Source organism: Cyclopterus lumpus, chromosome 15, assembly GCF_009769545.1.
Source record: "Cyclopterus lumpus isolate fCycLum1 chromosome 15, fCycLum1.pri, whole genome shotgun sequence".
Classification (NCBI taxonomy): Eukaryota; Metazoa; Chordata; class Actinopteri; order Perciformes; family Cyclopteridae; genus Cyclopterus; species Cyclopterus lumpus.
The window spans coordinates 6,427,193-6,442,086 of NC_046980.1; the positions used below are offsets into that span (position 1 = coordinate 6,427,193).

The window sequence follows — 14,894 nt, forward strand, 5'->3', positions numbered from 1 at the left end:
CTGGTCTGACTGACTGACTGATTGTCTGACAAGCCAGAGGGTAAAGGGCAACAGAAACCCTGAGGAATGCAGTCTAATGCTTTCTGCCTGCTCAGGTCCACTTGCTCTGAGCTGCACTGCATTCTCATCCAAGTTAGGTCACCTTCGGTATTCACTTCAGACATCTGTAAGGTATTGCAGATCGGGTTTTTCAAGGTACCCTGCATCAGATATTCAGAAAATGTGCTGCTGTTGACATAATTTTGGGGAGTGGTGTTTATAATAACACAAACTACTTTGCACGGCAGCGGTAGATGTTTTACCTCCCTGCACGCCTCTTATCGTTTGTTTATTTACCCGTCATGCCTTGTGGGGGAGTCTGGGAATTAAAAGAGGCAACTGTGACTATTGGAAAGCCCAAAAAAACAGCAATGGCTGTGGTGATAGTGTGACAAAAGCAGATGAGAGAGGACGGGGATTTAGAAGCCATTTCATCTGCTTTATATACAAAAAAATAAAATGTAAAAAAATATCCTTCAACAGGCTTTGCCAGCTGACCCTGGAAACAATTCACTCTCTATGCAGAGATGTACGCAAAAAGGTTATGAAGCTTTGTCTGGACACACTTTTCCAAAAAAAAGTCAAAAGGACACCAACAAATCCAATGACCTTGAAGCTAAATTTTTCCAATGCGATCCATTGTTCCTGTAAAATGATCTAAAATTGGGCTCGGAGCCTCTTTTTTTCTCCCCATCACATAGTTCTCCTTTTATCCACACAATCCTTAAATATCCACAGCCAGCACTCCATGATGGAAAAGGATGGCCAGCTCCTAGTCATCTCATCTCATCTCTCGCCTCATCGGGGTCACATTTGGGATATCAAGTAGCATTTGGGGCCGCAGAGGTCAAGCTGCTCAAACATGTTTTCACGAAATGCAAACACTCGACACTGCACTACTGTTGCGTTGAGGCCGCTCAGACGGATCAGATGGCTGCGTTCAGGAGGTCGAAGCCGGTTGCGGCAAAACGGTCGAATTAATTCAACACTCGAGAAAGTTGACCAGGGCAAAGTTTTAGGTTGTGGTTTACTTTGTATTGTTCTTGTAAAAGACAGCGACGCCGACAGTGTTTTATAGCTAATCTCAACATAGTCACTGGATAGCAAAGTGGATTAATTTGACTAATGTAAGTGTAATTATGTTTCTCAGTCTTAAAATTGACTTTGTAATACAGCTTTTTCCTTCCCCCAATTTATCTTAAAGCCCCTTCTTAATAATCACACTCTTTTGAGGATGGGATGCATAAAAGGCCACAGACGGAAATGACTCCTTCAACCAAGTCTCAGAGAACCGCATGCAGTCAAGGAATCAACTCTATCGCTCCAAATGTGCCTTCTTAGAAACAATACGTCATAACACTATTGTTTGAGTGACCACATAAAAGTCCTTCTGGTTTTGAAGGCGGGTCACAAAACAAAGAGACGTTCATGTGCCTTTGTTTTAGAAGACGAGCGTTACCGTGACTTTAAACCAGCCCATTAATCTGTCCACTTCCCATCCCCTCAACAATACAATCCACGTTTCAATAGCGAGGGTTATGAATGACTCATTATTGAGTTAATAGAGAAACAAAGAAATGTAGTGGCTGGAAAATTAACTCGTACATCCAGAGGAGGGGAAAAAGTCACTTGAATCATCAAAGCAATGGATGACTAAAAAGAGGTCTATTGTTGCAGGTGTCTTATTAGAATGCACGTGTCCTCTGTGTGAACCGTGCACACGCTGGCCTGCTCAAGTGATTCAAACGAGAGGAAGCAGATATGAATATCTTTTTGTTTTGCTTATGTTTAGAGGCCGAGAGCACTCGCATTTAAAAACAGCATTGGTCAAGGCATTAGTCTGCTTAACAGTGGTGGTATTGTTGAGCACGCTGACACTTACCAGACAGAGGGTTGCGGCCCAGAACCAGCACGTTTGGTAAAGGCATCATCACCAGCTGCTGGAGGGTCTCCTGTGACACATAGAAAGGGAAAGGAGTCAAGAAGAGAGATCACTAGGTAGCATTTTAGAAGAACTACAGATATGGAAATGGAGTATTTGAGTGGAATTCGTCACTAAATTGCCATTAGTGTCAAGCTCACGATGTTGGCGAGGCGTAGACTTCAAATGATTTTCAAGACAGCAAAATTAACAGTATCAATCTCCTGTGGTGGGCAGAGTGATGGTGTGGGTGGGTGGGTGTGTGTGTGTGTGTTGATGCAAATGACAGAAGTATTTATGTGGGTTGAATTGCTGGTGCAGGTTTTTGCCGCAGGGCCACTTCCGTGTCAATCACATAAACCAAAATAAAACTTTGAGCTGCAGATTACAGCATTCGTGCAGACACGCGCACCAAAGTGTACACCACCACCACCACACACACACACACACACACACACACACACACACAGTGTGCAAGGGTGGGGCACTTAATGTTGGCGGTTTTTAAGTGAAATAAAATTAAAACGCATTCACTAGTCTGTACAGGTAATGCACATTCATGTCTTTACATAATTTGTATTTTTGTATTGACTAATCGTCGCCCTAAATGACATGTTTCAAAGGGCAATAATAGCAATTAGTTACGGTGCTACGTTATAAAATCTTCGATAGAGGCCATCACTCTTGACCTTTAGAGCAGTACAAACAAGACAAAACCATGAAAATGAAAGGCCGGTTTCTTTGAGGACATGAAGGTCGCCCAACTTTGATATTTCATGTCTGCTCGCTGCCATCAGGTGGACAGAACTCATTAGACCCGACTTCTGATGTCTTGATAAAGAGGTTTATATAAGTAAAGGGTGTTGGCATTTCAGTTCCTCTCCTATAAAAATGTGTTTGCACACAATGTGCACGTTGTTTGAAGAACCTGATTGCGTCATCGGTTCCCCGTGTCAAGGCGAGTGCATTTAAGACACAACTTCAGATTCATCCTCCTTATCGAGCCTTGCAGCAGAGGGCGACCGACACCGGCGGCCGAGGAGCTCTTTGTTGGCGGTTTGATTCGACTCAGACAGAAAACTACTGGTTAGAGGAAGCTGTGAAAAACGGTGGGGGGGAAGGGGGGGGGGGCAGATTTCCAGTACATCACTCGCATCTGGTTTCAAGCAGATAGTAGCAGAGTGAGAAATAAAAAAGGGAAGTGCTACAAGATGTTGAGCATCATACTGTATTGTGGACGTGGTATTTGTGTATTGTGGCCCTCCCCCTGTGGGATCCATGCAGTGTGTGTGTGTGTGTGGTAAAAACCTCCGTCGCTACCACACTTACATTTGAGCAAACGGGTGAATAAACGGAGGAGGTGAAGATCAAAAGTTTGGGCTGATCGTCAGTCACAGTTATTAAATTAGGACCACGTTTCCTCCGTCATGGTGATATCAGCACTGACCCCATTTGACCCCCCCCGTCTGTCCATCTCTGTTTACACTGCTGTACAGGGTCATGCGGGGTCTTTGACAAACAGAAAAGGTCTGCCATCTGCAAACCAACAGACCATTAATGAGCCTGGTCCCTTCTCAGATATGCGATGATGATCTTCTAGAGTGAATTACCGGTAATGTTGTTCTTGTAAATAGACTCAAGCCTTTAATCATCCGTTCGACCAGCGGAGCGAAAAGTGTTTCATAAATGCATCGACGTCGACAAATAGGGTGATGCCAAAAAACAACACCGAACATAATTAATCAATTCTGACATTATATGGTGACCGCTGACTCATGATGAGTAATAAATACTGTGTCAGGCAGTTCCCGTCAGAAGTGACCAAACTGTCTTGATGACTCCACGAGCGTCGGAGTAATCAGCGGAGTCTTTTCTGTGGTGTGTCACAGAAAAGGCATTTGGCACAAGTTAATGATGGAGGCTGGAGTCACCCCCATATCTAAAGGCTGTGTTTAAAAATCTATTCCAGAGAGGAGGAGATTTGACTCTTCTGTAAACTAGCAAAACGTTTAGCATTGTAGAAAATGATGAGTCACCACAGAGGAGAAAACGTCAACTGGATCTTTAGGCAACGACACACACAATCACACACACACACAATCACACAATCACACACACACACAATCACACACACACACACACACACACACACACACACACACACACACACACACACACACACACACACACACACACACACACACACACACACACACACACACACACACACACACACACACACACACACACACACACACACACACTCGCCTTCTCTCCTTCTCCACAACCACCTGTCCCACTGCTGACCACCTCCCACCCACACATGCTCACACCGAGCACGACATTTCCGGCTTGGCCCTTTTTTTTTGTTGTTGCTTAGATTTAAAGCATGCATCTTTTACTGAACACTAAAGGCAAGACTATGTTAAGGGCTTCAGTGGAGGTATGAGGTATGCTTATTGCAACACGATGCCTCTTCCTGCCTTCCCTCCCATTGAACTGCTCTTACAGGACGTGCTCCTCTGGTGTGCCCGGGTGTCAGCTTCTAGCAGGAATTATGATGACTAGATTCTTTATAGATGTTCAGAGTGTGGAGACCTACAGAGCAAGGCACCGTCACTGCTTTAGTGCATTGTGCAGGACAATGTCCATATTTTATGCCATATGGAGAGGAATATTAAATCACGAGCTGCATACTATATAATGCTGCGACTGCTCAACAACCTAGAGATATAAGTAAATAGCTCTTGCTTTGGATTTATTGGTAACCTCTTTGTTGTGGCTACCAAAAGGCATGCATGACCAGCTAACGTTATTTGAACCGTATTGATGAAATGGATGGATGGATGCACTACTAATACAACATGTCAAATATTGCTGTATTTTTGGAAAGATGTGGGTTATAACACGCTTTGAGGATTAGCTGCCGGCTAATAAAGCTCAACTATGGCAGACTAATATGCCTCTTGGATTAGCTGGCGACGGCTTAGCTCTCATACATAAAACATGATGGACACTGCAGGAGGGAGACCAGCCACCACGCTGATCATGTCACGGTGATGCGCCGAAATACACACACACACACACACACACACACACACACGTTTGCCTAGCTTTCAAAGGGAAAGCCTGACTGAAGCTGTGGCAGCAGAAACGTCCTTGGCTCAGTCACTATGTCACTCTCCACTGTGCACTATCTATCCATATCACACATGGGGAAGAGTCAGTCATTTATATATTTTAAAAAACAACACATTATTTACATAGTGAGGAGTGAGTGTTGATGGAGAATAAAAAGAGAAACAGAGTGGGGAAGACTGGGAGAAAGAGAGAGCGCCGCAGCTTTGATTCCAACACTTCTCACTCCAGGCACGCAAGGCTGAGCTGCCTCCTTTCCTCACCATCTCTCCCTTTCCCCCCCGACACTATATTGCTGTATTATTGATTCCAGCAGGATTCACAGCTCCTCTTCCATCCCACGGAGACATTTAGACAGACTGATAGAATGAGGCGTTGGTTAAGGGAGAGCTTGTCGAACACAATGGGATTTGCTCATTCAATATATTTTGTGCAAAGAGATATGGTATTGGGCACGTGCATTTATGTTAATAATGTGAGCAGCTTCAAATTAGCATATGAAAAAATTCATATGAGGCAAATATTGATCTGCCTCATCCCATCAGGGCAGCTCCAACATCTCCTCTGGAAAGGAATTCCCTGACATCCTCAATTCAAAATATATAGTGAAGAATGTTGTTTAAAAAATGGCCAACGTGCAAAAGCTCAATTATTTGGAGGTCTGCATCCTGCTCTATTGTCTTAAACTAGATGTGGGCTGAATGGAGGTCTGCTGACAATTGAGATACTATTCTGCTGATCCATCAGTTTGGTAGATGACAGACACACACGAGCACACACACCTGCAAATGCAATACATGGCAAGGAGAACGTGCTCTTACAGTAGGAAGGTGTGTACGTTTGTGTTAAAGTGGTGTCAGTGGAAAGGTTAAGAGGCTGCTGTGTGTCTGTCACACAGGACCCCTGTCTGTTAAACTAGCCCTCCCCAACACACACACCTCCCTACTACTCCTTCCCATCTATCCACACAAGCACAAGTTCCGCTACCGACACAGATTTAACAGGGGACTAATTGTACTGCCTGTGTGTGTGTGTATACAAATGCCTGAACCCTGAATCCCACCCATTCTGCAGACATGGAGTGTTACCATAGAAACGAGGAGATGGGTTTATTTTCCCCATGCTAGGGAGTCTGACACACATGTACAAATGTGTACACCCCCCCCCCCCCCCCCCCCCCCCCCCCCTGGGTAAGGCACTGCGGACTTCTCTCCTGCTGAAAAACTGCAGAGATTATGAACTTGAAAAGGTTATTACCGCCAACAAGAGGAAGGACTGTTCTTCCCCTTTTCTCTCAAATCACACACACACACACACACACACACACACACACACACACACACACACACACACACACACACACACACACACACACACACACACACACACACACACACACACACACACACACACACACACACACACACACACACACACACACACACACACACACACACACACACACACACACACACACACACACACACACACACACACACACACACACACACACACACACACACACACACACACACACACACACACACACACACACACACACACACACACACACACACACACACACACACACACACACACACACACACACACACACCAAGGGAAGCTTGTCCTGCTGTTCAACACTATAATAATAGACCCATAAGAACACAAAGGGGGATTTGCGCACTGCGGTTCAATAACCCCTCCAGTATCAAACTGGTTGGTGGCAAATGAGTTTCCCCACTGGGGATTAATAAAGTTGTCTAATCTAATCTATAACCTAGCCTATTGGATAGATGACTAAAGAACTAGGGAGGAAAACTACAATCAAAAAGAGCATCAATGACAAAGTCAAATATCCTCAAGTTGGAAAGAAAAATTACCTGCTGGAACACAAACACGTAAAACTATTTATTTATTTTTTACTTTGATGATAATTTAAAAAAGTCTATCATGCCCAGCAGAAAGATAAAAGAGCTCTTAACTTAAAAAAAAGAATGAATAATAGAGAATTAAAGATGACCCCGTGAAAGTTATTCTATTAAATCACATAGTTCCTGGTTATGTGCAAATGTGTTAACTAAAAGAAGTGAAATAAAGCGAGTGCGCTTGTTGAACTACTAATGAATTAGATGTGACCTGACAACAGTTGCTCTTGGCTCAGCGTCCACTGATAAAGGACAGCAGTCTACGGTGGGCCAGATGGACCGATCAGCTCATGAAGAGGAGGAGAGGACGAGCCATTAGTTCCCTGTTTCTTTTGTTCTCTGCTGTTATCTATCAGCTAGAGTGCTTTTTACAGCAGACCCCTGAGGCTGAACGAGTGGACGGGTTCATCCTGCTGCTCGCCTCAAAAAAAGGTGGAGGCAGGTGGGTTGGGGAAGCCAAAGCCGGACCCCTGCACCCCCACCCCGTCACCCCAGGGCTCTGCACTGGAAAGGTTCACGCACGCACACACACACACACACACACAAACAAACAAACATACGTCATTCTATTCAATTTAGGTCCATGCCATTATTGCCCTCTATGAGGAGTCATTTAGATGAAGTCTGATTGTTTCAACTGATCTACCGTTTTCAGTCAAGTTTAAAATACTTAGACTCTTGCAGAGTCGGCATTGATAACAGTTTGTTCAGAGACGGTTTAAAGGCAATGCGTTTATTTGCTACAACCTATAAAAGGCGGTAATTGTATAACGAGCTGCCTTTTGTCCACATGTTGCGTCGTAAAAAAAAAAAAAAAAAAAGGGTGACTGCTGAAAGAAAACGGTTTAAAAACTACTAAACATAATTGTTTTGGACACGCTCTAGTTCAGAGATGGAAAAAGAAGAACCCGCCTTCCAGCTTCCCCTTGATACAGCAACTCTGCTAGAGCCTGAAAATAACCCGCCTTCAACAGATGGGAACCTACTCGACATAACTGCTGCAAATTACCCTTTACATGCACTCCAACTCACATGGACAGACTGAGTAGGTGCTTGCAGAAATGTATGCACACCATGTCATTTTGGTACGCCAATGTTCAGTTCCCCCCCCCCCCCTCCTCGAGGCTGTGATTATATGATGTGACTGGCGAGTGGTTCTGGGTGTAAACGGGAACGACCACTCGACGTGAAGGCCTCGAAAGCTAAGAAACAGTGGGGACAAACATGTCTCGGAATAAGTGAGTGCTTGTCGACAGTAAGCGGCGAACAAGACAGCCGGCGGCAATAAATGACATTTGATCACAAGAATACTTCCCCTTGTTTTAAAGTATATTGCGGCGGTCGACGGTATGCGTTGCCAGGTTACCATTGGCAAACATTTTGAGAAAGTGGCAACAAATATTTGGGTTTGGTTGCTATCAGTTGCAACCACACCACGCAAGTCTCTTCAGCTGGAATTGACGTAGTTGCCTCAGCAGAATCAAGACAGATTAGAGGTCATGATGATGGACTAGCTGTTTTTGGTGTGACCCCAAAGGACCCACAATCCACCCTATATATATATATATATATATATATATATATATATATATATATATATATATATATATATATATATATGTGATTGTTAAAAAACCTAAGTTAGGTAGCTGCTCCACCGTCATCAACAGGATATTCAGACTAGCTAGCACCATGACTGATGGAGCTGCAAGACAAGACCTCAATGGGGAATTCCAGACTAACAAAACAAACTTATATTAAAAAATACTTGCATATTTGTTTGTCAAAATAACTGCTGGCTTTAGGGCAAAAAGCTGTAATAACGAGGATGAAAAAATATGTTCTCCTTTTTAGATTAAGTCAAAATAAACCACAACCATACAGAATGTTGCAGCAGATTTTGTGTGCGTCTTTGTGTGTGTGTGTTGTGTGCGTGTCAACTTCAGCAACAGAGCATCTTTGTGAGGCTTTAGTGAAGAAGGAAAACAACCAAGCCAGGCAACAGTTGAGTGCGCTGAATTCTTCTTCATCTTAAGAAATGCTGACTAAATGTGTTCTCAGGCTGGTTTCAACTTGGCCTACAAATGATAACAAATAAAAACGCTTTAAGAGAAGTCCAGATAACCTATCTTTAATTACCTATTTGGAGAGCCTTGCCAAAAGAACCCAGCAAAGCTTTTGGGGCCAGGCCCGCTCAGCATGAATGGCGCCCTCTGTCACCCTTTAAAAACCAGAGCTCCCAGTCTGACGCTTACACCACGCCCCAAACCAAAGCTGTGGCATACAGAGGACAGAACTGCTCTCATTTCCATCTTTAGCTTTTCCAAGGGTGGGAGAAGAGAAATATGTTGCTTCCAACGGTACAACAGTGCTCAATAGACAAGATTAAAAAACTGCTAAGGGAGATTGAACATTTTTATTAAACTAAAGTATAAATTACCCACATTTCTGTCAATGGAAAAAAATCAAATTGGTAGTAGTAGTAGTTTTGACATTGAATGGCACCAGATGCTCTCCGGGTCTGATTCTCTTAGACCGGGATGAAGGGATTCACTTAGCAAGCTTTGAGAGAAGCTAGTAAAAGCACAAGGGTTTTAGTTCAGCTGGCAGAAGCACAAGGATATTACACCCCGCTAAAGAATGCCAGCCCAGGGCCACGAAATTAAGAAGGAGGCCCAGTACACATATTTGGACTGACCACCAGGAAAAAATTTAACCTTCAGTTAACTCCGCTGTACGGAAATGACCAAGTATCCGGAGAGGTTAATATCCCACTCAGGAAATGCGATAATTGCTAGCATGCACGTTTAACCTCACTTACAGCCAGGAAATATGTTCCTACAATCACGGCTGCTAATATGCAACAATAAAAAATGCACGCTGCCTTCATTAAGACGAGCACACACGCACGTGCAGCTGTTCGGCCTTAATCGGTTCACCAGATTCTGAAGTCTGCAGCCTGTCTAGACATTTACCTCATTTTACACAATCTACTGTACCAGAACCTGAACAGACAGTTTAATCGCAGACACACACACACACACACACACACACACTCGAGCTCAGCCAGAGAGAGCTGCGAAATAAAAACCATTATCTTTGAAATTCTTGTCTTGCGTCAATTCACATTTCACAACCTCTGCACAAAGTCGAACTCCGTGGGATTACATCTCGTATAGAAGTCGGGGGGCAGAGAGGAGTGGTGAAGGTACGGGTTGGAGGGGGGGGGGGGGGGGGGGGGGGGGATAGGAGAAAAGGGACAAAGGGAAGTCCCAGAAAACCTCCCCAACCGTCTACCGCCGATGGCTCAAGAAGGTTAATGAATAAGTCATCGCTTGACACCAGAAGAGCCTCAGGGGGGGAAGAAACAGAGGAAGACGTTATGGAATTGGAGCCTTTGCTGACCTGCCAGACGCTGCAAATGAAATATAGAGCTTTTATGAAAGAGGCAACATATCTGTGGACGCCGCTCCACGGGAGACATCGACTTTATGAGAGTGAATTCAGCCCCTGTTGATGCATTACTTTTAGGTTTGTCCACTTATGCTCCGTGAAGAAAACATAATGGCCATTCGCTCCGTTGAGAGTGAGTGGTTTCGAACCGATTCGGGGGGAAATTTAATTAAAAAAGGGTCTCAAGTGAGATCAATGTATTGAATCGCAGGAAGCAACCAACCATACAAGGCTTCCACTCACTCCGTGTCCTCTTTCAAAGTGCCGAGTCGTACAATAAATTGAGAACCTGCTAGGTCCATTAACCGAGGACCTGAATGGTTCCGTCTTCGTCCATATGGTCCTGGAAATCTGAAACCAGTAACCGATAAAACAACCACAGGAAAAAAGGAGACTACAAACCATATATCAAAGACAATTTCCCTTCTTCATTTCCCCAAGAAGATCTGGCTCCTTTTGATTCTAGACCAGAAACTGTGTGTGAGTGGGTTCAGTGTTTCCCACAGGATTGTGTGCAGATTGTGGTGGGTGGACCTCAGATCCTCTAGAGGGGGTCCAGGGGCATACTCAAGATTAAGATTCTATAAAGAACTTTGCACTATTGTACACGTACATTTACTCAAGTAGTGTATTTAAGTGCAATTTTGAGGTACTTTCCTCGAGTATTTCCATTTTATGGAACCTTTAATTTCCCCACACAAACGAGTGCAAGTCTGCTACAAACTCCTCCCAATAATTAAACGAAGGGACGTCCCGTCCTCGTCTCTCACACTTGCCCTCTTCCTTTGTGGTCTTGCATTTTTACGCCATCTTCTGAGCATTACTTAGCCGAGTCAAGTCTCTCTGCTGTGATTAAATACACACTATCCACCCTCTTGACAGCAGCTGCTAGTTGATTAGCAGCTGCAATGATTTCAGCAGTAAAATAAGAAAAACTTCCAACCTCTCGCCACGGCCGGTCGACTACTTGTAAATCAAAGAGAACGGGAGATAAAAGAGAACTGCATGAAAGAACTGAGAAAATTCAAAGAGCAAACAATCAAGAGGGTCTCGTGGCTTTTTAAAGCCATCCAACCTCAAACTCGTTGGCCTGAAATACTGATATGCCCATTTGAACAAGCCAAGTCTTTCTCTAAGGACCACATTTTGATACAGTATGGCTTTGGTCTAAATATCAATTATGTGGGTTGTTAAGGCCCTTTAAGGCCATAAAGGGGGCACACAGACAGTCAAGCAAGGAGGTGCAGTAGCCATCTGCATGGGGAATATTGAGCCCCGTAGGTGGTCTGTGTGAGGCAGAGCCTGCAGACACAAGTGGCTGAACAATAGCGGGACCAGAAGGTCAACAGAGCGATGCAGCGACCGACAGAGAAGATGAACGAAACACCGCGGACGAACAAGTGTTTTCCTTGTTGGCCGACAATGTCCTCCAAGGCTAAAACAACGTGGAACAGAATGGGTTACATGGCCTGAAAACAAATGGACACTGCCCTTCTCCCACTGCATTTAGAGCTCCAAAAACAGCACCCGCTTACTCACATATGCTAAATGTGTTGGATCGGGCATCGTTGACAATGGGCCGATCTGGTATTGGATCAATTTAAGAATTAAGCACGTTTATATCTATGTGTTTGTTTGTTGCTGACTCGACTTTTAGATTTAGTTTAGTACGATTTCTATACATTCTAAAATTGTACTTAAATTTCTGAAAAAATAAACTCACAAAGATAAATAGATTTTCCAAAGTTTACAATGTGCACATCCTTTCAATAGCAAAAGACAAATGTCATATTTTCAACTAATGGTTTCCTTTTTGATTGAAAAAGTGGGTTGCAGCGTTGTGAAATGCTGAATTCAGGATGAAAAGTGGCGAGTACGTCCAGTCGCTAACCGAGACGAGATGCTCCTGGTTCAAGTCTTTAACCCTTCCCGTCATCTCATCATCCACCGACTCTGCTGATCACCGCTTAACCCCAGCAGCCACTGACCCCAACCACTGACACCGAGAGCGATAATAATACTGATGTCCGTTTGAGTGGGGCTAGTGGGGCTTTTGAAGGCTTATTACGTCAAAGTCTACACAATAGGCCGCCTGTTTAAATAAGATGGCGAGTGATTAACAGGATGTGTAGGACCAAGGCAAACCAGACCTAACAAAGCAGTTGGCCAACCGGTGACACGATTCACTTGACCTCTGGGGCTAAATTTAAGATGGAATTTTACACAATAAATAGTCAGTCCATCTAAATCTAAGTACTATCAATTTACAAAGAAAATGTAATTACATTCAGCCAAAAGTACACCTTAAAATACACAGTTTCTCCATTTCATACTGAATAATATTAAATTGCATGATGAGTACGTGCCCTCTTCACAGCCACAGCCCCTGAGGATATGGGTCAGAGTCCTGAATCCCACAGTGTGGGAAATCTGTGCCTGTCAGTGTGACTGCTTGGACATAAACATCCCTAAATGTACAGCGCTGTTGCAACAGCATGCTGGGTCACGCTCAATTCCCGTTTATCATAAACACAAGTTGCAGCAATGTAATGAATCGTACTATCGCTGGGTTGTTTCAATTCGCTGACGATGCATTTTTAACCAGTACTGTGTGACAGCAGTTAGGAAAAAGAAACAAAACATTTACAGTAGAAAGAACTGATCGATTGTAACAGAAGCTTGACATTTGGTTGTGCAACGTGTTTGTTCTGGTTTGTGTCGGTCTGAGAGACAACATTACTGTGCACAATGCAGAGAAAACTAGGATCATGTGCTCCAAAGCCCGGCCAGGCTTCGGTTTAGCCACATGTGGTTAGGAGATGGCCCAGGGTGTGCGTCTGCAGACATTTTCCAGACTACTTGTGTTCCAATGCATTTCTCCCTCCTGCATTTACAGCTTTCCACATGTGGCCATATCACTCTGACATGTTATCACAGAGCTCATCTTTCCTCCATCTTTAACTGCCCCCTCACATCCTCCTCCACTCTTTGAAGCCTCAATCTTTTCCTTTCGGTAAATGTGAAGATAAACGGAGTTAACCAACTGTGCGCAGCAGTAAACACAGACGTGAGATAAGACTTCCCTACATGTGACTCGGTGTGCTTCCATCACCCTCACATATTCCTGAATTAAGCTTCTACGTCTGCCGTGTCGGCATTAAGGTAATCAAGGTCATTATCCGGGAGGGTATTTGCTGCACAGGATCATTTTTTTAAATAAAAACACAGATACATCACAGTGCGGAGAGGCAGATCAGTGGCTTCATGTGCTTCACGTTCCTGATGTCTCTGTATATGTTGGACCCTCTCTGGCATCTGGATGAGAGGGTCACAATACCGCATCGTACGCAGCCACGCAGATACACATACATCTCCGTGAAATGTGGCATGTGCGTGGACACATTCAGTTACGTGTGTGTGTGTGTGTGTTTTGTTAGTTTGAATCCCTCTGGCTCAGGCATAAGTGAACATGGAAACCAAGTGTACAGCTTTACTTGGAGGTGAGTTTCAGACAAAGCCGTGCATTAACACGTAGATAAGTTATTCGTCGTGAGCCAGCTTGCACCCGTCATTGCAACGTGAACACTGTTCAAGCATAAAGAGGAACAGGTGATATCCGACTTTGCGGCTTGTTCAGCGGAGAGAAATCTCACCTGATAGTAGGCTTTGATCTGCCTGATGAGAAGAGAGAGGTTCTGGATGCGCAGTGTGGGGTCATTGTTCACCTTCTTGTTGGTCCTCTGCACCGTGGATTTTGGATTTCTGTGAAAAAAACAAAAATGCATTCAGTTATGTAATCTCCGTTCGTAGATAAATGTCGGTTAAAGATGTAAGGAAACATTTTCAAATGAATGTTTCTAAGCATGTGTCAATGGACCTTGGTCTAAGAAGTTACATACGCATTCAAAAGACAGTCGGCCACCCCTTAAAATCTGGAGGCCCCAATTCTTCAGACTGTTTTCAGCCTTCAAATCAAATTCTTCATTCGGTTGAATCCAATTCAAAACGTGCAGCGTTTACATTTTCAGGCTCTATTGTCATAGCTTTGAAATTCTACAGAAGACTTCTGCTTCAAACTAGTGGGAAAGATTTCATTAGCGTGTTAAAAAAAAGGGAGCATGTTTTTCTGTCATTCTGACCATGATCTCCATTTCATCCGTCTGAATCAAAGTATCCTCAGTGCTTGCCGGATACAGAGCCTGTGTCTTTATCCGACTGCGTGTTGCCCAAGGGACATTAAGAAGGAGCGTGCGCGACGACTGACGTTACCACGGGTGCCAACATGTTTTAGTGAGCCGCAGAGACATTCCACAATTCCCCCCCCCCCCAGTTGCTGTTATCCAACAATCCACACTACCGCTTGCATATCTATGCAAATTAACTTTAAAATACCAAACGTCATTTAATCTCAAACC

General features: G+C 44.0%; 1 protein-coding gene across 4 annotated transcripts in view; it reads right to left on the reverse strand.

The window, feature by feature from the left end:
- Nucleotides 1-14,894, reverse strand: part of LOC117744060 (girdin-like) — a 60,729-nt gene that overhangs the window by 33,757 nt on the left and 12,078 nt on the right. For all 4 annotated transcript variants that reach the window (XM_034552145.1, XM_034552143.1, XM_034552144.1 and 1 more), the window contains 2 exons: nt 14,133-14,241; nt 1,922-1,991 (listed from right to left, as the gene is read on the reverse strand). In XM_034552145.1, coding sequence (XP_034408036.1) covers nt 1,922-1,991; nt 14,133-14,241 — 179 coding nt within the window. The remainder of the gene's footprint in view (nt 1-1,921; nt 1,992-14,132; nt 14,242-14,894) is intronic.